Source organism: Rhineura floridana, chromosome 3 (assembly GCF_030035675.1).
Source record: "Rhineura floridana isolate rRhiFlo1 chromosome 3, rRhiFlo1.hap2, whole genome shotgun sequence".
Classification (NCBI taxonomy): domain Eukaryota; kingdom Metazoa; phylum Chordata; class Lepidosauria; order Squamata; family Rhineuridae; genus Rhineura; species Rhineura floridana.
This window is the reverse complement of record NC_084482.1, coordinates 93,859,440-93,884,435: the sequence shown is the minus strand read 5'-3', so window position 1 is coordinate 93,884,435 and position 24,996 is coordinate 93,859,440. Positions and strand designations below refer to the sequence as shown.

The 24,996-nt window shown below is 40.9% G+C and overlaps 1 protein-coding gene across 1 annotated transcript in view; it reads left to right on the top strand.

The window, feature by feature from the left end:
- Positions 1–24,576, top strand: part of STK32A (serine/threonine kinase 32A) — a 126,761-nt gene extending 102,185 nt beyond the window's left edge. Inside the window, exons 7-13 of the mRNA XM_061616936.1 lie at positions 3,269–3,358; positions 7,920–8,017; positions 12,246–12,362; positions 17,492–17,617; positions 17,985–18,113; positions 22,331–22,395; positions 23,855–24,576. Coding sequence (XP_061472920.1) covers positions 3,269–3,358; positions 7,920–8,017; positions 12,246–12,362; positions 17,492–17,617; positions 17,985–18,113; positions 22,331–22,395; positions 23,855–23,945 — 716 coding nt within the window. The 3' untranslated portion in view covers positions 23,946–24,576. The remainder of the gene's footprint in view (positions 1–3,268; positions 3,359–7,919; positions 8,018–12,245; positions 12,363–17,491; positions 17,618–17,984; positions 18,114–22,330; positions 22,396–23,854) is intronic.
- The last annotated feature ends 420 nt before the right edge of the window (positions 24,577–24,996 follow it).

Below are 24,996 nucleotides of genomic sequence, written 5' to 3'. Positions count from 1 at the left end.
AAAGGCATGATACAAATTAAATAATAATAATGATGATGTTCTTCCAGTACTGCAGGTTGACAGACTCTGAGAGACAATAGTCCTTCAAACTGTTCTTCCCTCTGCTGGGATTATGCAAAGCAGATACTACAATCTACTAGAAACTTCTAACGCAAAAGGGCATCAGCAGTACCATAGGGCAAGGATGGGTAAATGTCCACCTAGAAAATGTCCTTGCCCACCTTGATGGGTAGCTGGCTATGGCAGAGTGGGGCTTCTGATGACACTGTTGATATTAATTGCTGACTGGAACTCAGGGCTGAGGCAAAAATCAGCAAAGGGATCAAAGCTCATACAGTTCTTGATACATTCTGCTTGGGAAAAGAAGAGAAGGCAGCATGGATGCCTTTGGGGTGGAGCTGCTGCCAAGATAATCATATCCCAATCTGAGATTCTAGGAACTGTCTACTCTGTTGCAGCTACAATTCTTCAAGATTCCCTCTACGCACTTCAGTTTATTGCTCAAGTACCTTGCCTTAGTTTTACTGTAATTTGAGACGAACTCTTGAGCGATTCAAGGTTTAAATGCAGAATGGCTGCAGAGTATATTTGCCAGTGACAAAGCAGTTATTTCTCCACCCTTTCAGTCTGTGTCCTGGTTCAGGTGTAATAATCTCAGTCTGATAAACCATGGTGTTTGAGAGGAAGCCTTGGGCCTGGTCTCCCTCTCCTCATGTGCCCTAATGCAACACTTCCAAGGTTTGTTAAATCACATTTTCCTGTTACATCTAAACTGGGAAACTATGTCTCAAGTTTGGACTACTGCCCTGGTTTGCAAGTGAAGATCAAACTGCTTTGCATACTTGGTTTAACAAATTTTTGAACTATAGCATTACGGCATGAAGGAGGAACAAGCATGCAGTCAAAATGCTTGTTCAATAAGGTTTATCAGACTATTATGTCTGAACCAGCCACTGTTAATTGTCACTCTCCACTCCATCTTTTTCTTTGTCATCCCTACCCTGCCTCCTTTCCTGTTTTGGGGTTGGACAACTTATGTCAAGTGTTACTGTAGTCAGCCAGGCACCCATCAGTGCCAGGCAGTGGCTGGTGGCCCTTGTGTGTTTTGGAGAAAGGGATTTGATTTTTTAAAATTTTTTTATTTTGAAATGGCAGGTACTTCCTTCACCCATGATGAGGCTTCATTGAATGTGTGTGTGAGGTGTGTGTGTGTGAGTGAGTGAGTATGAGTGAGTGAGTGTGTGTGTGTGTGTGTGTGAGAGAGAGAGAGATGCACTTGGGCAGAGGGAGAGAAGTATGTTTAGCCTGTGAGAGAGAGTGAGGATGGGAGCTATGTATATATGTGTGGTCTGTGTGAGAGGGAGATATGAATGTGGTGTGTGTGTGAGTGAGTGAGTGAGAGAGAGAGAGATCCATGTATGTAAGTGGTTCAGTGTGTGTATGTGCTGTGTGTGAAAAAGGGTAGTGTGGACAACGTGCATATTTTTCTTGGTACTGGGTAACGCTTTCTGTTCATGTTAGACAGCAACAGCATTACTTTATCTATGTGTGTGCATGGGGTGTTACAAATGGACCTTGAACTTCATCATGAGCAGAGCTCACTAGAAATGCAAGTTCCCCTATCAAGCGAGAGCAGCAGGGTCTTTTGCTGGAGTTACCCGCACGTCACCCCCAGAGCATGTACAAATTTACCCTTAACCCAATGACACATACACAGAAAGTAAAATAAAGAGTGGTTTTATTAAGAGAAGAAACAAGGGAAAATATTGTAGTTTACAATTACAGTTAACAATGAGCAGCTTTCTAACTATTATTCATTCATTCCGCAACACTGGATAGACTAAAGCAAAGAGGCTAACCCTATGAACACTTTCACATTAAGCTCACCCACACAGAAAGAAAAAGGAAAGAAAAGGCCCAGACTTTGCATATACCTTTCCTGGAGAGTTGCTGCAAGACTAAGGCTGAGAGAGAGACTTTCGTATCTAGCCCAATGAGCAAAAAGCTCCCTCTTGTGTAACCAGCACTAGATTTGAAAGATCTCACCCAAATCCTTAGCTCTGAAATTGTCCCAAAGATGCTAGGGTGCGTTGGTAAGAAAAGCATAGAAATCAGTAAGTCTGTACCTTTAGGCTTTCAAGATATGTACTCAGGGGTGACAGAGGGGCTGTCTCCCAGGAATCTTTGCTGTTGCAGTCTTTTCAAACTCTGGTTCACTCAGGTGAATCGAAGATTAAAAATCCCCAATATTTGATTCCTCATTACATGGGGATACATCATTATTGTATAGTATTATCACCACAATCGGATCAGCAGGACATAGGTGACTTCCCGTGTCAAATATGAGGTTGTCGGGGGGGGAGCAATAATGGCTGAATTCTTTCTAATTTTGCATTACACCCTGCCCCCTGTGGCAGCCAACACTTTCTCAAAATTCAAAATGTGCCTGCTGGTCCAAAAAGGTTGGCGAGCCCTGACTTAGGCATTCTGAGGTTTGTTAATTGCCTGGCTTACTGGCCTGAGCCATCAGGATTGTTTTACAGACCACTTTACAAGATTCTCAAACATGTGGCTGGTGCTCAAGTCCTTAAAGCGGGACTAGCAAACACAAATCCACAACCCCCTTGCACATGCTTTCAGTGTTTGAAGGGACTTGTGTGGACCTCCTTCTATTAGGCATGACTGCTAGATTCTGACATGCATCTCAGCAGGTAGCAGTGGCAGAATACAAAGTCACTCTGATTGTGTACTTTACTGCCAGTCATTAATTCTACTGGCGCCATTATCAGGCAAAATTCATTTACAGATTCTATTTTCACTCTGTTGAGCAAACTCAATGCTCATTTGCTTTAGTTGGGGGCAAGATTTCAGCTCTGATTTCTTATCAGATGTACTGCCAGCACAGACTACCATCTGGGGAGACCTCTGAGCTTAAGGACTTATGCTGCCTTTATTACAGCAGCTTTCCAGCTCAACAGACAGGGTTCTTTTTACAATTCCTCTGGGACTGTCTGGTAAGGGAATTGATAGGGGATTGCTTGTGCAATCATGCTGCACTTTCCTGCATTGGGGCCACAGTATTTAATACTGTTAGAATAAAGATGGCTTCTTTAAACAATGTAGTGAAAACCATCAATATTCCGTATAAAATCCTTGCTCCCTCTTCCCTCATAATTATATATAGTAAAATTAATAGCCGTGCCAGAATGGAACATTAGATCAAAGTGGAGCTCTCATTTTAAAAAATGTTTCTTTACTGCTCTCTTAGGACACACACACATCACAGACTTCAATATTGCTACAGTGCTAACTAAAGACATGCAGATTACCAATATTGCTGGCACAAAACCATACATGGGTGAGTAATTAAAAGTTAAGGTACAGTATGCCTGCTTTTGGTAATATCTTAGTTCTACAGTGGTGCTGTGAACATTTTAATTCTAATTCCTTCCAGATATGAAAACAGGGGTGGGGGAGTTAAGAATGGTTTGGATGATATTTCCTAATTGATCCAGACTGATGCATGGAGCTAACACACTGGCCACACCTCCTGCAACCCCTTCAGTTGATGCCAGAATGACCCATCTGATTTCTGCCTCTGAGCATAAAATTGTTAAGAGCGTAAGCCAAAATTGTGTGGTCAGTTCCTGGATCCTTGTGGTGTTAGGGCATAATTAAGTGGGCTGGCCACACATGGAGAATGAATGCTGCACACTGGCTCCTCACATGAGGCTGCATCAAGCCTTTAAAGTGTCATCTGAACTAGCCCCGAAATTATAAATGGGTATATAGAATATTGATGCATCATCCTCGGATTGCTGCCAAGACCTCTCCCCTGCTTCTTGGTTACCAAGAAATGTAACCAAGTTGCTACGTACTCTTTGAATTTAAGAGGTGTTCATTGCCAGTAATTTTCTCTTTAACTTGGCTGCCCAGGGTAGTGGGGATAGTGTGAGTGCTTTGATTCTCCCGTTGATCAGTTATTTTATATGGTTCCATTTATTCCACATTTGTTTTAATTTATTTATTATTTCGTCCAAGCAGCTCAAGGTGGTGTTCATGGTTCTCTCGCTCCCTATTTTATCCTCACAACAACCCTGTGAGATAGGTTAGTCTAAGAGACGATGACTGCCCTAAGATGACCTAAGAAGCTTCACAGCTTCATTTGAGCCTTGCTCTCCAAGATCCTAGCCCAGCTAGATACTACACCACACTGACTCTATCTGAGGCATCAGAGCTTTTGCTTAAGGAGGCTTGGTCTCCTACTTAGGAGGGCACCATTTCTGTGGGCTGGACACTGGAGGTAGTATCTTGTCTCCCAGTATATAACCAGAAGTTATGCCACTACAATATGACAGTATTAAATGATATGTTGATGGCTGTAATTGCTAAAAGACTTTATTGCCTGATTGTGCATGCAGTTGTTCAGCAGACGCAAGTATTGTATCTGTGACCAAGGGGAGTGGTTTTCATGCTTGCTTTTTTATACTAATGCATTTGTAATCCAGCTGCACCAGTTAGTCAGCCACCATGTGACCTGGAAATTGTGATGCATAATTATAAAAAGTTGTACAACAGCAGAGAAGGTAAGCATGATGAGTCAGTTCCCCAGTGCTTGGTGCATTTGTGCAGTGACCTTCCTGAACTGCCATGTATATCTCAGGGACATGGCAAAAGGCTCCTGGCTCCCATTTTCTTGATGGCAGTTTTGATTACCATGATGATAAAAGCAGAAGACTATCTTACCACCTTCTTCATCTTCCCTTTTAGTTAGGGGGAAAGGCATTGTTAATCTAGGTTTGACTAGGTCCCCTCTAAATCAGAAATCCTGACATACTAACATGGCCTCTGATTAAAGAGATGGGGACACCTTGCTGCAGTTCATAGATTACAGAAATGTTTTGTAAGAGGGGAGCTGGGAACTGGGAGTTGAGTCAGGGAATCAAAACCACGGGACCAAGCCAGGAGTCTGAACTAAAGGACACCCCAAATAAAACAGAACCAGGAAGGTTGTTTTCATCGTCGTCATCATACAGCCACAAGAGTGGCTGTGTGGATTTTTCACATTCTGCAATGTTAAATTGAAAATACCCCCATGCCATTCTGATGCTTCCCGTAAGCCCATTTGAAAACAAAACATTACAGGACTTATAGTCCTGAACTCAGAAACGCTTGCTTAACAACCCTCTCAATTTTCATGGCGATACACAAAACAGTCAGAGAGAATTGAGAGTTCAAAGTCTAAAAAGAGAGAGAAAAACCCCAGAACCCTTTTGGACATTTTTCTCTCAGAGTTCTCATAATCTGTTGAAATTCATTAAACATCAGTCATGTTCACAGAGGACCTGTAATTCTAATACTGACCTTGCCCCATACTCTGACCTTCATCTTCTGCAGTTTAAAAGTTAAAAAAATGCCTGGCTGATTTTTAATTAATTTAAGAAATTTTGGCTGGAACCCTAGGATAATGCGGGGCATGCTCAGTAAGAACCAACTGTCAGAGTTCTAAAAGCCAGACTCACAGCTGCTTGGCTAATCAGGGGGCCACACCCACACCAGACTTTGATTTCACGTGAGACAGTCATGGCTTCCCCCAGAGAATCCTGGGAAGTGTAGTTTGTGAAGGGTGCTGAGAGGAGACTCCTGTTCCACTGAGAGAGCTCCAGTGGCTAGACTGGTTTAACCTCTGATTGAAGGTCTGTGAGGGGAACAGGGCGTCTCCTAGCAACTCTCAGCACCCTTCACTAACTACACTTCCCAGGATTGTTTGAGAGAAGCTATGACTGTTCAAAGTGTAATAAAGGCCTGGTGTGGATGTGGCCAGGGACAGCTTTGGTTTAAATTTGGGTGGGAGGCTACATGTACCTGCTGTAGAACAAAAAGGTGAATGAAACTCTGAAAAGCAATGATACTGTTCACAATGTTTTCCTTTTGGAAAGGAAAGGTGCTTCCCCTCTGCCCAGTACCCACCCACCCAATCCCCTCCCCTCCCTGCCCCTCCCCCAGGTCAGTGTTGGACTATGACCTGGGAGACCAGGGTTCGAATCCCCACATAGCCATGAAGCTAACTGGGTGACCTTCAGCCAATTACTGCCTCTCAGCCTCAGAGGAAGGCAGTGGTAAAACCACCTCTGAATCCCGTTTACCATGAAAACCCTATTCATAGGGTCAGCATAAGTCGGAATTGACTTGAAGGCAGTCCATTTCCATTTTCAAAAATGATTGCACAGAAATAAATCCCATTGAACTAAAAAAGTATGCAAACAATCAAACCCACCCTCCCTTCTCCTCCTTCCTATCCCCTCCCTTTTCCCCCTCCCCTTCCTCCTCCTCATGTTCAGTTTTACCTATCTTAAGCATGATTGCATGGAAGTAAATACCATTGAACTCAATAAGCATGCAAATGATCAAACCTGCCCTCCCCCTTCCTTTGCCCCCCTCCAACATGCTCCTTCCCCCTCCCCTTCCTCTTCCCCCATGGTCAGTTTTTCCTATCCTAACCATGATTGCATAGGAGTAGATTCCATTAAACTCAATAAGCATGCAAACAATCAGACCTGCTTTTCCCCTCCTTCCCCTCTCCTCTCCCTTCCTCCTCCCCTCTTCCTTCTTCCTCCTCTCCAGCCCTCCCTCCCTCTCCTCCTAGTCAGTTTTACCTATCCTAAGCATGATCGCACGGGAGTAAATCGCACCGAATTCAATAAACATGCAAATGATCAAACCTTTCCTTCTCCTCCCCTCCCCCTCCTGCCTGCTCCCATCCCAGTCCTCCCCTCTGCATTTCCTCTCCTCCTCCTCCTGCCCTCCCCATCCCCTGTGGTCAGTTTCACCTATCCTAAGCATGATTGCAGGGGAGTAAATCCCACTGAACTCAATAAGCATGCAAATGATCAAGCCATTCTCAGCAAACTTGGGCAGGATTCCAGTTCTTACCTCCCGGATCAAAAAGCAGGGCAGTTCACTAATTGGCAAAAAACCTTGCTCAGAGGCACATATTACCAAATCCTTCCAAGCTACACAGCAAGTGGATTGGACTGTGAAAGACCAACCCAAGTTGTGTTTGCATTTTGACAAATTTGTAGGGCAGTACAATATCTCAGAGAGGAGGTCAGGTCTCCTGCTCCCCTGGTGCATTCACTATAGCTGCTCAATTGCCCTGCTTTTTAAAGTTTGATAGAAATATCTGTGGGCTATAGGTAAGTTCTTAAACCGCAAGGTTTTTTGCCTATTAGTGAATCTGTTTATTGGTGTTCCACTTTTCCACAAGGTTCTGCCCAAAAGCAGTTCACAACATACCAAGTGAACAGCAATCATAATTTTAAAAAACAGTAAGAACAATTACAAATAATCATATTGTCAGTAACTAAATGCATCATTTTAAAAATCCATACAACATTGTATAAAACAATATTAATAACTAACTTTATACAGCAGCTTAAAACTAAAGAGACAGGATAAATCCTCACAGAAAAATTAAAAAGTAGTATATAAGGCCAAACAGATCTGCCTTTACACAAGGCACTCCAGAAGGCATTAACTTACCCACATTAGATGGCAGCCATATTTCTCACTTGTGGCAACTTCAAGTTCTTGTCTCTTTCTGTACATTCCCCATCTCTCACTGGATGGTTGTCATCAGACAAAGTCCCAGCTGAATCGGAAAGCCTCCTAGGTGGGCCCAATGGTCAACCATGTACATGTGCATCACACAGCCAGACCTACTTCACTGCCCGGGAAGATGCTCCAGACTGTAGTTCTGTGGCTCCCCAGATGGCACAGCCACACCTAGCATCTAGCTCCAGTGCCTCCTGGTATAAGAGCATTTGCAGTATATGTTTACACCAAGGAAAACAAAGCTAATAATCTTTCTGTAAGATTCTTAACTAAAGCAAATGACAAATTTCTCTTTTTCCCCCCAGCACCTGAGATGTTTAGTGCTGCAAAACCTATTGGCTATTCCTATGCTGTTGACTGGTGGTCATTAGGCATTACTGCCTATGAACTTCTTAGAGGCCGGGTACTGTACAGTTCATTTATATGTTTTACTGACCTACATTAATCCATCATTTTCAAGTTGTGCAGAAATCATGACTTTCAGGTTCTGTATCCCTTTTATGATAAAGGTAAAGGTGTCCCTGCACTTATAGTGTGAGTTGTTTGCAACTCTTAGGGTGACGTCTTGTGACATTTACAAGGCAGACCGTATATATGGGGTGGGATTGTCAGTTCCATCCCCGGCCTTTCTTTACTCCCCAGCATATGCCGGGTACTCATTTTATCAACCACGGATGGATGGAAGGCTGAGTGGACCTCGACCCCTTTTACCAGAGATTCGACTTCCTCCTTCCGTTGGAATCGAACCCCGGCCGTGAGCAGAGTTTCGACTGCGTTACCGCCACTTACCACTCTGCACCACGGAGGATCCTTCCCTTTTATGATAGACTCATTAAAATTCCAGAGAGAATCACTTCATTCTAAAAAGCAAATGATCTTACTCTTATAAATGTGAATTCCAGAAATAGAAGTTGTTATAAAAGGTATCAGAAGTTCAGAAACTGCAACAAAATCTAAAAAGATATTTTACAATTGCAGAATGATCCTGTGGTTTGAGGAAGAAATGGACCGCTGTGTGTGAATTAGTAATCCAACACATTTCATGTTCCAGCATGTCTTGCTGCTGGACTGGATTGAAATGTATTTCCAAAGTTTGCTGAATATCGTCTGACAGACTTTGGTCAAACAAGTAGGCAAAATGGAAAACTTATTGTAATAGATTCATCCAAAAGTTTTCTTTTAAAACTTTATGAGCAATATGTCACATAAATTGGAGGGAGAAATATCAATAATTTAAGATATGCAGACGATACCATACTACTAGCAGAAACCAGTAATGATTTGAAATGAATGCTGATGAAAGTTAAAGAGGAAAGCACAAAAGCAGGACTACAGCTGAATGTCAAAAAGACTAAAGTAATGACAACAGAAGATTTATGTAATTTTAAAGTTGACAATGAGGACATTGACAATAGTCAAGAAATCAGAAGAAGGCTAGGACTGGGGAGGGCCGCTATGAGACAACTAGAAAAGGTCCTCAAATGCAAAGATGTATCACTGAACACTAAAGTCAGAATCATTCAGACCATGGTATTCCCAATCTCTATGTATGGATGTGAAAGCTGGACAGTGAAAAAAGTGGATAAGAGAAAAATCAACTCATTTGAAATGTGGTGGTGGTGGAGGAGAGCTTTGCGCATACCATGGACTGCGAAAAAGACAAATAATTGGGTGTTAGAACAAATTAAACCAGAACTATCACTAGGTTATCTGAGGTTATCATTCTTTGGACACATCATGAGAAGACCTGATTCAGTAGAAAAGACAATAATGCTGGGAAAAACAGAAGGGAGTAGAAAAAGAGGAAGGCCAAACAAGAGATGGATTGATTCCATAAAGGAAGCCACAGACCTGAACTTACAAGATCTGAACAGGGCGGTTCATGACAGATGCTCTTGGAAGTCGCTGATTCATAGGGTTGCCATAAGTCATGATCGACTTGAAGGCACATAACAACAACAAGTGGGCAGGTAGTCCCATTGTGTGCAGCCCTGGAGTCACACATATGTGAGTGAAGGTGTGGGAGAAGCCCACATTCAGTGAGGGGTGTTTCGAACAGTTTTGCTGCAGCCCATCACCTTGCACATCTATAAGCTGTTCAGCTGGGTGATGAGCTGCAGTAAAAAAAAAAAGAGAGAAGGCTATCAGCTGCACCGTACATATGGCACCCAGGATTGCAGTGCATATCCTGGACTGCAGCCTTCACTTTTCTTGTAGCCTTTTGTTTTGTTAAATAATTGCATCTATGCCAGTGGCATCTTATGGTAAAGTATGCAAGGCAGAAAGAATTTTAATTTCTGTTTATAATTGCTTACTAATATAGGAAGGTGCCTTATACTGTGTCAGACTATTGGTCCATCCAGCTCAGTATTGCCTGCACTGACTAGCAGCAGCTCTCTAGGGTTGCAGGCAGTGTTTTCTCCCAGCCGTACCTGGAGATGCTGCGGATTGAACCTGGGACCTTCTGGGTGGAAAGCAGATGCTCTGCCACTGAGCTGTGGCTCTTCCCATAAGGAGGGCTTATTAAGAGAGTCAGTTTTTAATTTTAATAACTTTAATTTAATTAGTCTTAATTAAGGATACTTTCAATTTTTCATCCAAAACAGCTGTTCCAAAGCATCCAAAATGTTATGTCATTTAAATCACTTTTTCAGAAACAAAGTAAGCTCTCAAAGGGATAGACCCATATCACAAGCAATGTTGATACCATGAGCGTCCATAGAAAATAATTTTGATCTCTACCACAATTGTGTTCACATACCATTATAAATAAGCAAATCCTGGCTACATGTTGGTGGGGAATCACTAGAAATAGCCAAGTTTAAATATAATTTCAGCAACAACAAAGCAAGCATTATGATGTTAAAATATATGGTGGAATTCAACATAGCACTAAGGCAATCATTCTGTCAGTGCAAGGATTTCTGCTTGTGCAATGGAATGTTTGCCCCGTCTCCTCCCCCAATCTGTTCTAGGGGTTCCCCCAATCCTCTGGAGCAGATCGGTGGAGGGTATGGGGTGCACACATAGGGAGGAGAGAGGGAACGTCCTGTTGTGCAGGTGGAAATTCCACCCATAATGTATACATGTTGATGCAGACTTGAGAGATGCTTCCTTTGGTACTGATGGGCTTCATATATAAATGTGACGCCTGCTGGATAGAACTGTGTATTTTCACCAGGAGTGCAGTGTGATCAACAGATGTTGGTTTGTCATATATAGTCTTTTTCAGCATCCATTTAGATTTAGATAGATAGATAAGATAGAGATATAGCTGTTGCTAATAAAAATCTAAATGGGGGTTGAAAAATTAGTTACATACACTACTGCTTTACTTTGTATCTTTAGTTGCAAGTATTCTTCTACAAACCTTAGGCCTATGCCTCTTCCAAAGTCAATGTTCCCTAAAGGGATATGTTTCTTAAGTCAGCCATCTGCTTCTCATTCCCCCGTCCTACATGGGCATTATTAAATAACCTCTTGCTAAGGTTGTCAGCTAGAGTGAAAAGCCCTTGCACTAACCTATAGGTCTTGGCTGTACACTATACACTTTAGGTATAATGAGGAGCTCCTCAATCTGCCCTGTAAAAGAAAAATGACTGTAGAGTTAAACCTCGGGGATAGAAGTTGTTTATAATTTATAACATATAAACAATATTAATATATCTAAATCTTTACTGAATCCCTGGCACTCTTCTTGCCCATCTTATATCCTTTTGAAGGTCTGTAGTAGTAAGTGGCCAAATGTTCTGGCAAATGGGCCATAATTGTACATCACCTTGAGACAATTGCGTAGAAGGAGATTACATAAATAAATAAATAAATAAATATTGTCTGCTGATACTGCATTTTTCATCTGCTGTTAAGATTTTTGGATGTTGTGTTTTAGATGATTTTATTATTTGTAATGTTATATATTGAGAGTCACATTGAGAATGGCAACCTTTTTCTGTATAGAAATACTAACAATGATAATACTGACCACGGTCGCTCTTGTTGCTGTCCAGGACCTTACCAACCCATGCTTTTATGGCTTAGCATGACATGCAAATGTGATTCGTGTCTGTTTCTCACTCTACTGGTTCTGTTACCTCAAAGGAGATTAAAAAATGGAAGTTTATCTTAGTGCCATTTGTACTCTTAGTAAGTGCAGAACCAATTCCAGAAATAAACAGGAAAATACAACTTTTAAATATTTCAGGGAATATTGACATTAAAACAACAACACCACCGTGGTAAATTGATTTCTTATACACTCAGCTATCCTAGGGAAATGCCAGATGGATGACAGTGCAAGGCCTAGATCTCTCTCCTTCCCTTACATTTTTCTTTTTAAATGTAGCTTTGTTGTTGCCGTTACCCTCTCCTGCACTGATCTATTTACTTCAGTTGAATGAGGTTCCCCAGTGACTGTAGTTCAGTGGTTCAATTCAGAACAACGGTGGGGCCTGAGGGAGGGATCCGGGGAGAGTGTGGGTTTTGGAGAAAGCAGTGCAGCAAGTGTCTGCACAAAGGTCATTTTCTAAAACAAAGAAAAGGAAAAATTCTAAAAGAGATAATGTAGGTTTTGTAGTTGCTGGATGAGAGACTTGTTTCAAAATGCCTTTGCTTCCCCTCCTCCTCCTTCTTAGAGGCCATATCACATTCGCTCTAGTACTGCTGCAAACGAAATTGCCCACATCTTCAAGACGGCCACAGTCATGTATCCTGCCGCTTGGTCAAACAATATGGTGTCCTTAATCAAAAAGGTGAGTGTGTTGACACCAAGAAAGAGATGGGTGTTTGCTTTAGAAGAAATGTGGGGAACCTGTGGCCCTCCAGATGTTGCAGAACTACAACTCCCATCATCCTTCACCATTGACCAAGCTTGCTGGGGCAGATGAGAGTTGTAGTTTAGCAGCATTTGGAGGGTTGAAGGTTCCCCACACCTGCTTTATAGTCTGAATGGAAACCCAATACAGCAAGACCAAGACTTTACAGGAGAGGTGTGGTTGCCACAAAAAGCAGAAGGCCTGTGTCTCATCTTCCTTCCCCCCTCTTATAACTTCTGCTAACACGGAACATGTGACATAAGTTTGCAGCACTGCAAGTTTCCACACAACCCACCTGCTCCATTTCATTGGCTCCCACTTCTAGAAGCATGGAGAAAAATTCACAGCGGAGTTATGCCACATCATGCATTTTGTAGTACTAGATTTTTATTTATTGTGAGTATTTATATACCCTTCTAAATAAAATAAAATCTCAGTGTTTTATAATGAAATTGTCAATGGGAGAGAAGAAGCTGCTAATTTCACTGGTAGCCATGTTTCTCCCATGACATCGAATTCTGCCTGGAAGAAATGCAGTAAGTCTTTTATTGACTTCTCCACGCTTTTGACTTGAGGTTTCCAGACATCACATTTTTCCCTGTGGCAAAGTGGCAGTTGAGCCTCTACAGAGACATTCATTTGACTTAATTTATTAATAACATCTGTTCACATATTTTCACATGGTGACAGTTTGCTAGCATAAGAATGATCAGGTAATATGGCTAACAGGCATTCCGCATTAAAGAGAGAAGATTGGAATGGGATGCATTTTTGGAGGGTTTGCATAGAAAGCCAAGTGTTGGCAAGCCTTTGTACAACTACTTTTTTCAACCTCTTTTTTAATCTAAAGGAAATGAAAATTGTCTGGCAGTGACTGAAAACATGATTTGATGAAAGTTGATGTTAGCTTTTGGTGGAGAAATGCAGCAAAAGATAATGGGTACAGTCAGAGGAGCTCCAGTGCAAACATTCTGTTCTTACATACCCTGGGCACAATTCAGCAAAGACATAGTTGTTTTCAATGGGAGCTCATTGTGGCAACTTAAAAGTTCAGTTGGACTGATTTCAGTTGGACTTGGTTGCAACTAACTGCACCTCTCTCCTCACAAGTTACATCCACACCATACATTTAAAGCACATTTAAAGAGCATGGCTTCCCCCAAACAATCCTGGGAACTATAGTTTACACCTTACAGAGGTGCAATTCCCAGTAGCCCTAACCAACTACAGATCCCAGGATTCTTTGGGGAACGCCATGTGCTTTAAATCTGCTTAAAATGTATGGTGTGGTTGTGCTACAGTAGCATTTCCTGTCATAGAAGCAATTGGAAGGCTTCTGTGGGTGGGCAAATTGTGGCCTTCCAGATGTTGTTGGACTTCAACCCCCATCAATGCCAGTCAGCATGGTCAATAGCCAGGGATGATGAGAGCTGTAGTCCAATAATTTCTGGAGGGCCAGAGGTTAGCCACCTCTGTTCAAGGCGATGAATTATTATTCCCAACGAATTCATTCTAACTGGTGTGAAAACCATTGAAAAATGTAGTGAGCCACCTTTACTTTCCAAATTCTTTTGTAATATGAAATATATAGAGTAAGGAGATTCAGTTAATAGTTTTTATACCAGATGCATTGGTGCAAATTGATTTTGTCTTATGTCCACGATGCATGTCTTAAGCGGGCTCTTTTGGTGATTTTCAAGTATGAAAGAATCTTACATCTTTTAGTCTCATATAATTTATTTTAAATAAAACCTAGCATAATATAAATAGGTTCATTGATATAGGTAATTTTTTCTGAAAAACTGTACCAATGATTTGTTTAGGGAAAACCAGACATAAAGACTATGATCCTGTGCATACTAACTTGAGAGTAAGCCCTGTTGAAGTCACCAAACTTGCTTCTGAGAAAACTTGTAGGTTTTCACCGAGTTTAAAGAATGGAGTTGTATGCAACAAAGTTGTCCCATTAGGGCAAGGACGTTTGCCTGTGCAATGGGATTTCCTCTTGTCCTCCTCTCCCCACATGCCCCTATGTCCCCCCCAAATCTCTTCTGGGGGTTCCTCCAACCCTCCGTTGTAGATTTTGGGGAGGTGCTGGGGCGTGTGAAAGAAGAGGAAGTCCCATTGCACAGGTGGAAGTCCTTGCCATAATGGGACAACTTTGTTGGATGCAGCCCGTAATAATTTTAGGCAGGAGTTGGAAAATGCATGCCTATAGGAGGTATAGGTATCCTCCTATAGTCTCCCTCAGTGGAGAATATGGAAAAGAAAGCAAGTTAATATGAGCACTGTGTGTAGGTTCTGGTATTTGTGTTCCTGTGTCTATTTGTGGTTTTTAAATTAATGTGGTACAGAACTGTATTGAGGATGTGAAGGATTAAGAGGACTTTCAGTTGAGAACATGGCTTCTATTACAACTAAACCTGATATAAATTTAAGACCAATGTTTATTACATTTCACTATTACCCCAGGGAAAAAGAGAACAGTAGGAGGCATTTTTGGTACTGCATTGGAAGTGGCAATTACATGACCCCCAGTGGCAGCAATATTAGTAACAGCAAGTAATGTAGAGATGATATAGAGTGGTACAGAGATCATGTAAATTTGGCAGCATAACAAAATCATCCTGAAATTGGGCTATTGCTCAGTGATACACTCCATGCTTTTTAATGCATGAAGCTCCATTTTTGGTGTTCAGAATCTCCTATTAAAAGAGCTCAGCAGGACTGAGAAGATGATCCCTTGTTTTGTCTTTGGCCGGATTCAGGTACACAGAGTCTCTTCCATGTGGCGAAGTGTGGTTTACTATGTGAAGGTAGTGATGTTCACCATGCCGTTAACCTCCTCTTCAAGGTGGCATATAGCGTAAAGCCAAACTCCAAATGTTTATTGTTAACCAACACACAACCTGTTTTTAATATAACCACCATTTTATGTTTCTCAAGCCTGCTACAATTTTATTTATTTATTTATTTATTTATTGTATTTGTATACCACCCCATAGCCGAAGCTCTCTGGGCGGTTTACAGTAATTAAAAACAAATATACAAGTTTAAAACACATCTTTTAAAAACAATTTAAAACACACTTTAAAAAATTTAAAACAAAAAAAACATGCTAACACATTTTTTTAGTCAAGTATTTATTTTAATATTTTTAAAGCAGGGTCGATAGAGCTGGGTGACATGTTTCCTATGATGTAGCATGATCCTGGATGAGCCTCTAAACTGGAGGTTAGCCGCTCTTGTGGGTTTTAGTTTCCCTGAACGATTTACAACTTCCACAAAATATGTTTGTACTCATGCTGTACATGAATCATTTTGAGATGTTTTGTTGATCCATATGGAATGTTTGAATAAAAATATTAGAAACTATATGGGCAGTGGACACCAATAACATCTGTATAAGCACAAGATAATCTGATTCCATTGGCAGTTTGTTACAACTATATGGAGAACACAAATCTGTCACAGCAGGACACTTTGGATAAGGCATTTTATGCTGGTCACAGACCGTAACAATAAAGATCTGGATAAGGCATTCAAAAATAGCAGGCACCTGTAGGGTGTTGGGCTTAAGTTACTAACAAGAAAGAGTTCCGTAAACTACTCCCTTTTTGAGCCAGCCGAGCACCCAGTAGAAAAGTTATTAGCCATGAGGAGAAGCTGGTTTTGTAGCCAGTCATGGATGGTGTGGTGCATGGAAATGAGAGAAAATATTGCCCTTCCGTAGTAGCAATTATTTCAATACTAATTAAATTGTTTAACCTGTGGAACCAAACTTGTAGTCTTTAGTTTTATCTGCATTGGTTTTTAAGGCCAAGTCTTATGGGGGAGTGGAAGAGGGATTTTTCATTGTCAAAAGCCAGCTCCTTACGTTTGTTGAGATTGTGCTACTTCTGAAGCTGATTTTCTCTTGGAAGGTTCTCCATTTGACTTCATAGCTTTTTTTCTACTCTCAGTTATTTTATAAAGCAGAACTATAAATAAAATAAGGTCCACAACACTTCTAGAAATACTGGCCCCGTAGCCAGTCTCTAAAAGGCCCTACAGAATAGAAATGTCTTAACCAATCTCTGAAAGACTAAGAGGGTGCAGGCTTGGCAAGCCTTTTGGAGTGGGAAGCTTCACACCAGGGTTGCCGCCATAGAAAAAAAGGTATAAGACTCATACAAGAGCCCAGTGAGCACAGGGGTGTATGCAGCTTGCATGTCACATGACAGATATGGCATCCCTTGTGCAGCAACCCTTAAGACAGCCTGCATTTCATTTCTACCAGTTGGTGCCTGCAAAGGTAAATACTAAGGGTAGAGACACACTTGCTGTTCTGCTGGTTCCAGTGTGTCTCCACCTCTCTTTTCTGAAAATGGGTCACACAACACTAGTCAATCCCCCTTTTTTACTCTAAAACCTGGTTGGATCAGCTCAGTTTAAAGAGATTTTGCAACTGATCAGCAGATCAGCCCCTCCAGGTGTGGTCAATGGAAACGCTTTGCTGTAGGCGACTAGTGTGCTCACAGCCTGATTCAGAAAAATATGGATGCATTTGTTTTCTGCCCTTAACTGTTTTCTTATTTTTCAAAAACCTAAATTAGTCCCTCCTCATCATTTTATCATTTTATTAGTGGTTTCTTGTGTAAAACTCAAATAGATGATTTGCTGGAAAGCTAAATACTCTAGATTACAGCTTTTTCTTGAAAAACCCAATTATCTTTTTTAAAGTAAGCTATAACTTAGACTTCCTTTTAAACTGCTATATCTCTTTAATACAGTGCTATCGGAGGATTCTGTATCAAGTTACCAGGAATATAATTAGCAAGCTGCTATATTTTTTTCTTTTGCATTTATGGGAAATAGTCACAACTTTAGCATTTGAAACCAATAGAACAAGTTAGTCATGACTAACCTGAGTCTTACTGTCATTTTTAATGGTGATTAATATGACTGACTTAGTTGCACTGATAAAAACCATAATTTCCTGTATCTAATTTGCAGTAAATATCTTTTGTTTTCTCTCTGTTCTGATCCTTATCATGTTTACAAGTTGGTTTAATTTCCATTTCTAGTTATTGGAAATAAACATAGAGGAACGGTTTTCTCAACTGACTGATATCCAGGACTTTCCTTATTTGGCTGATATCAACTGGGATGTTGTACTACAAAAGGGAGTAGAACCTGGATTCCTTCCCACTGTAAGAATTTTATTATTTTTAAAAAAACAAAAAAAAGCCTCCAATTATAGATAGGGATGGATGGATGGATGATGAACTTTGCTAATACCCTTGTAGTGTGGAAAGCACTGAATGCCTTTCAGAATGGTGAAAATTCCATAACTAAATAGTATGATAAATCATGGGAAACATAAGATTTAAACAGGACTTATAGAATTTGGGGGATCTCGGATGTGAGTCAGTGAGTGCTTTTTGCTCTGAGAGCTTTCATCTTACAGGGGAGCCCTTCACATAGTTTGCTTTCCAGGTATAGACCACAGAATAAGGCCATTTTCCATGCAGTTGTCATTCTGTTTTGAATGCCTCACTCTCCCTCCCCACTTCTTAGAAAGGGAAGTTGAACTGTGACCCAACTTTTGAACTTGAAGAAATGATCCTGGAGTCCAAGCCACTTCATAAGAAGAAGAAGCGCCTGGCTAAAAAGGAGAAGGAGGGCAGCAAAAATGATTCCATGGAGGTGAGAGTTGTGGGTAACTGGGTTGTGTTTTTTCCAGCCTATGAAATTCACCTTTGCACAGACCAATGGACTTGTTGCTAGTGTGAAGATGTTGGAATAAAATTGCTAATAGCAGACAATGTTTTCTGCTTTGAGATCAGATTTTTAAATGCAAATGACCTTTATCGGGAGAAGGACAGGGGGAGTGCGACCCTGTTATTCTTACTTGATCTCTCAGTGGATTTTGATACCATTGACCATGGAATCCTTCTGGGCCGACTTGGTGAGATGGGTATTGGAAGCACAGTTTTAGAGTGGTTCCGATTCTATCCCCAGGGTCGTTTTCAGAGAATAGCATTGGGTGACTGTCTTTCAGCCCCCTGGCAGTTGTGCTATGGAGTGCCGCAGGGTACCATATTGTCCCCCATGCTGTTTAACATCTATATGAAGCCCTTGGGAGCAATCATCAGGAGATTTGGGACAAGGTTTCAGCAGTACACTAACGATACCCTGCTCTATTTCTCTGTAACATTGTTTATTTATTTATTTATTTATTATTTTATTTATATCCCGCCCTTCCTCCCAGAAAGAGCCCAGGGTGGCAATCTGAATTCTCTGTAACATCTGAATCAGGAAAGGCTGTGCCTGGACCAGTGTCTGGACTCAGTGGTGGGCTGAATGAGGGCCAATAAACTGAGTCTGAATCCTAGGAAGATGGAGGCACTGTGGTTGGTGGTTCCCGAGTTCAGATAATTGGTCAGTTGCCCACTTTAGGTGGTGTCATACTCCATCTGAAAGAGCAGTTCCGTAGTCTGGGGGTGCTCCTGGATCCATCTTTGTCACTAGAGGCCCAGGTGACCTCAGTGGCTAGGAGTGCCTTTGGTAAGACAGCTGCAGCCTTTTCTGGACTGGGATAGCCTGACCACTGTTGTCCGTGCACTGGTATCCTCCAGGCTAGATTACTATAATGCGCTCTAAATGGAGCTGTGCTTGAGGTTGGTCCGGAGGTTGCTGGTGCAAAATGTGGAAGCGAAACTGCTCACTGGGGCAGGGTATCGCCAACATGTCACCCCATTGCTGAAAGAATTGCGCTGATTACCTATTAGCTACCGGGCTAAGTTCCAGGTTCTAGTTTTGATGTACAAAGCCGTATACAGCTTGGGACCAGGATACCTGAAAAATAGTCTTATCCCTTATATACCCAGCAGATCACTGTACTCTGCAGGTGAGGGCCTCCTGCACATTCCATCTTATCAGGAGGTCCGGTCTGCACAACACAGGAAATGGTCCTTTAGTGTTGTAGCACCTACTCTTTTGGAATTCCCTCCCCTTAAATATTAGGCAGGCTCCATCTCTGTTATCTTTTCAGCGCCTTCTGAAGACCTTCCTCTTTGAACAAGCCTTTTAAGCAGAGACCTTATCCCAGTCTGCATCTGTGTTGGAATTGCTTTTTAAGATGCTTTTGAATCTTTTTTTAAAGATGTTTTTAAACTTAAAAAAAATGTTTTTAAAGATGTTTTGGTTTAATATGTTTTTAAGGATGTTTTTTTAATATATTTTAAAGTCTGTTCTTATGATATTTTAAAGTGTTTTTCATGTTTTTGTTTGCCGCCCTGGGCTCCTACTGAGAGGAAGGGTGGGATATATATTTAATAAATAAATAATAAATTAGCAAGAACCCATATGAAAGGCCCTTACTGCAAACCACCTTCTATCAGAGACAGACGTATAGGAGTTCTGAAATGTTCATTTCCACTTTCCTTAACCATGATTTCCTGTGTCATCTGGTTGCAGTAACATTAGCCATGGTTATTGTCAAGCAAGTCAACTCTAAACCCTGGTAACTGAAGCTGACTTGTTTAAGCTAACCATAGTTTAGATTTACCAGATTTTTCTGGGCGACACAGCAAGCTATAATTAATCAAAAGCAGACGTTTCCAAATTCCTTCTCCCACCCATAAAGGAAAAAGAGGAGCGTGAGATCCCAAGACTCACTGCAACTCATTCCTGCTTTTCACCTCATGCTAAACCATGGTAAGCAAATGGAATCTTGAGGGGCTGCTGGTGGCTCATGCAGGTGAATGAAAGCACCCTTGCTCTTGCATTATCTATGAAAACCTTGCAGTCCAACTCTTAAATCATTAATTGGCCATTGAGCAAGGTTTCTTTTTAAGCTCAGGTTGTATTTGGCTCCTGATTTGAAGTGATAAACAAGTTTGTGTGTCACTGATCACAGCTTAAGTCTGACATCTACCTTCAGTGAAGAAAAACAAATAACTGTTGGCAGAGTGGTTTATCTGTCCATAGAACTTCAAAAATGTATATACTGATGATCTGCATTTATTTTTATATATAGTACTTTTGTGTGCAGAATGCTCCAGGAGTTTCTGATGAATAATTTCATCCCAAAAACTGAAAGTACATTTCTACAATGGTTCACAACCAAGTTCTCTGTCCTTAAAAGGCTAAATTAGAGGGCATGCTGCTTAAGAGGGAGAAAATACAATCCCCAATCCCATTCTCTCCCCCTTGTACCCTGCCCCTTTCTCTAAGCTTCAAAGGTTCACTGGAAATACTAATGATGGTATTTTTCAACCTAGAAATGTTTTACAGATAGGGAAATTAGGCTATAAATATAGGACTTGCTTAGAGCCAATGATACTGTCAATTGGACCACACCAGCACCCCTCAGGGCAGGATCATGCTTTGCATACAGGAGCTGATGATGCTGACAGAGCAAGTAATCAAATCAAACACACACACCATCCATGTAATCACATTGCTTTAGCAGCATCCATCTCACAGCAGGTAACATGAATGGGTCCTCAGTGGTCTGCTGTCCAGGTTATAGAATTCATCTTCTTACAATCTGGGATACTGGTCGCATTTAGACATAATGCTAAATCATGGTTTAACTTCATGTTTAACCCATGGTTGGGTGTGATGTCTGAATTAAGTCACTGTACAGTAATACCACAGTAGACATTACTTCTTTAACAGAAACTTTCCTACCAGAGGTAGGAATAACATGGAAAGACTAGGGATAGGTTGCTACACCTGCTTGTGTATGGTGGAGGCAGCTTCAACAGGTGCTTTAAATGGTGCCTACCCAGCACCCACGCACTCCCCCTCCTTCCCACTCCCCTCCTTCTCCTCTGAATCGTATTGGATCTTTTCCTCCCTAGCCTGGGAGAAAGCAAAAGTTCTCTTAATGCAAAGCAAGCACATAGGATTGTCAATTTCGCTTTAGCAAAGCAAAGGCAGGGGCTTATCAGCTTATTGATAGCAAAGCAAAGACACAGGCTGGTCAGTTTCACCTTAAAGTAAAGGCATAGGCTTGAAAGATTATCCATAGCAAAGCAAAGCTGTTCAATTTCACCTTTTAAAAAGTCTTCATTAAAATGAGCTTAATTCCTGGAGGATTCTTTAACTGAGGTATTACTGTAGTTGAATACAGGCAGCCATGTCATGATTTCAATATAACTCCTTTATAGTGATCTGTATTATCCTGCCAAATGGTGAGAATGGACTACTCTACTTCCTCAGATTTAGTATGAGATGCAGAAGAATGATACAATTCTCCTTACTGCTTGGCATGAAGAAATAGCTGATCCATTTATAAACCCCTTGGTAAACTGCTATCAGCATTAACCCTTGGTAAATTGTCAGTATTCACACTCGAGAGAACAAATGGGCAAAAATAGGACATTCCTAAGGTTTTCTACTTCCCACACATTTATTTTGTTTTACTGAGATTGTCCATTCTTTAACCCTGTGACACACATGTTTGATTAGAGTCACAGACCAATTAAATTCTACAACCCTTTAGTTCTCTGTCACTGCTACAAAGGCAGGTTTCTTCATAGAACAGCAGAATCTGGATCCAGGGGTGACAGAGGGCATGATACCCTAGCCCACCATTACCAGTATTCCTAGATTTCAGATGACTCTAATGTTCCATTACGCCAGAAAATGTAAAGAGATCAAGTAAATTTTAGAAACTTTGGAATTTCAAGCAAAGGGGACAACACTCGAGAAACAACGGTTTGGATCCAAGTTAGATAAACTTAGTTCCCATTGATTTCAGCAGGAACTAAGTCATTATTAACTTGTCCTAAGCTTAATTAAGTTAGTCTGGATGCAACAAATAAATAAATAAATAAAATTGCAATCACTGTTTATCATAGCTTTAACGTTCTATCATCACCCAATCTTTTCTGTTTCTTTCACAATAAAAGGCTTGCCAGTTTCAGAAACACATGGAGTCAATCCAAAGGGACTTCATCATTTTCAACAGAGAAAAGTAAGTACTGCTGAAAAAGTAGACTTTATCTTGGCACGTGTGCTACTGCATGTCACCAAGACTACTTAGATATAAGGAAGTCTGATGAGTACTCTTCAAATAATTAAGCAATGAGTTTGGCATGAACTCTGTTGGAAAGCTTTGGAGGTTAGGTAATGTTCATAAGCTCTTTCATCGGGTTGCAGCTTGAATTCATGTGTCTTAAAAGTCAGTACCAGCCAATTTCCCTGAGGTAGATAGTCCTCCTGAATTTAAATTTTGAAGACCTTTCATGCAATTAGGTATATGATGACTGCAGTGGGTTTACAACTCTCTTTTATTCTATTCCGCACCACTGTAGGGAACAAACTGTAGTTGTGAAAAAGGGGTTTGTGATTGACATTTACATTGTTAACTTGTGGTTTGTTTTTGTTAGCCTCCTTCATATTCTAAAGGCAAAGGCAGGGGTATACATGTTTTAAATAATGAATTAACAACTAAATTAAATGATAAAGAAAGGAATGAGTTCTTGGCTTGGGCAGCACCAGAGGTAAATGTTATATTAGCAGAAATCATCTGCTCTTTAGTTTAGCAAAGGTGAACCCAGCCAATCTTCTTGGGCTGCACCCAGAGCTTGGAAAAGTTACTTTTTTAAACTACAACTCCCATCAGCCCAGTCCAGTGGCCATGCTGGCTGGGGCTGATGTGAGTTGTAGTTTTAAAAATAACTTTTCCAAGCTCTGGCTCCACCATTGTACAACATGACTAATAATTTTTTGGATCATTTCTACCTACAATTATGTCTTTATCAATCTGTAAATGGCGAAGTGCTCCAAACATATTGAAGCGACAGGCATAATCTCCCCACTTTTTCAGCCTATTCATTCTAGTTGCACATCATCCTAAAACTGCCGAAACACAGTGGATGTTGTGGGCTCCAGCTCTGCCTAGTAGGTAAATGGGTCTACAAATTAGTTTATGTAAGGCACTTACAAACTATTTAATTATTTGCATTTCTAAGCAGTGTACCTTAAATAAACCATACAGAATAAAACAATGAAATCATCATAAAACCAAACCTGAACACTACTTTAAAATGTGTGCCGGAATGAGTCTTTGCCATGTGCCTGAAATTCAGAAAGGAGAGTGTCTGTCTAATCTCAGTTGGGAGGGATTTCCACAGATTTGGGATTACACCACTGAATGTGTGGTTTCTAGTAGTTCCAAGCCAGAAATTAAATAGATTAAAGTACTGATGGAGTAGTTTACAAGCTTGAAAGGATAGTATGTGGCCTTCCCAAAAGTCTACTTTAATATGAGCAGATTCATTAATGAAATGAGAAGACTGATTTTACATAATATGCCCTAGCAATTCGTATTGTAACAGAGAGGGTAAGCTTGCTCATAGCTTACTTATAGCTTGCTGAGCCTAATTGCTACTTATCTATGGTGTCTGATTTTTCTTACTTTTTTTTTTTAGGATGAGGCAACAGCATAATGAAATGCAAGAGAACTTGACACTGACACAAACCAAAGAAAATCAGGAAGATGACCAGAATAATAATATTTGAAATCAGTTTAGCTTCTGCTCAGGTGCTTCTATCAAAGGTCCAGGCTTCTACTTTACCTACTTCATGGAGTTCAACAAGTAAAACTGCACACTGCTATCAAGACAAGGCAGACACCTTGGTATGGAGTCTCCAAACCAGAAGCTGAGTGTCTCCTTCCACCATCAGGAGTTAAGGCTTAGTCTTGGGCAATAGTGCATAATTTTATGCCTTTTCTTGGTTTTTTTTTTAAAGCACTTGACCATAAACAGGAAAGAAGGTGGTATTTCCCCCCCCACCCCCCAAAGGGAACAAAAGTGAAGAATGGTTAAGCTCATATTTTCTTTATGTACCTTTTCTTTTGGTAGGATGTAGGGATTGCTGATTACTGGGCTCAGCCAACTGCCTGTAGGAAAATAAAAAGGCTTTTATTAAGTGTTTTAGGTTTAATAGATGTTTCAGAGAGATGGTCCTGAACTAAAATTGTGCAAATGCACCACAACAGAGTCTAATGTCAGCACCATTTTTTTCTGCACCAGCAACGACTCTGATCTAAATCTTATATTTAGTACACCAGCTAAAACACATACAAAGAAAATTATTTGTTGTAGAATTTTTTCACTGTTGACACAATAAACAAGCATTCTAGAGTTAATTTGTAGCTGCAAATGGGGGTTGAGTGTGTGGTCCTAGAAGTGCTATATGAATCAGGAATTGAAATGGTGAGAAGTGCAAAGATGCAACCTACCAAGATCTTCCACTAGGATGTGGGTAGAGATGGAACTCACCAGCAAGTGCAATTGCAGGGGGTGGGAGTAGGATTTAATTTAGAACATTAAAAAAGAGTCTCCATCTTCAGGAATAACCAGTCATTCAGCAAAGGGCAATGTTAGCTGGTTGATGGCCCCTAAGATCAGTACAATATGCTCCATACAGCTCAGTGTGATATGCTGTTACCTTTGTAGCCTTAGATTGCAATTTAATACAGTATGCACTCAGATCTGCTAGAAGCTGCCAAAGATCTGAGGCATGGGCAAGTAGGGTGGAGGAAGCATACTAAGCGTAGCAATTACAT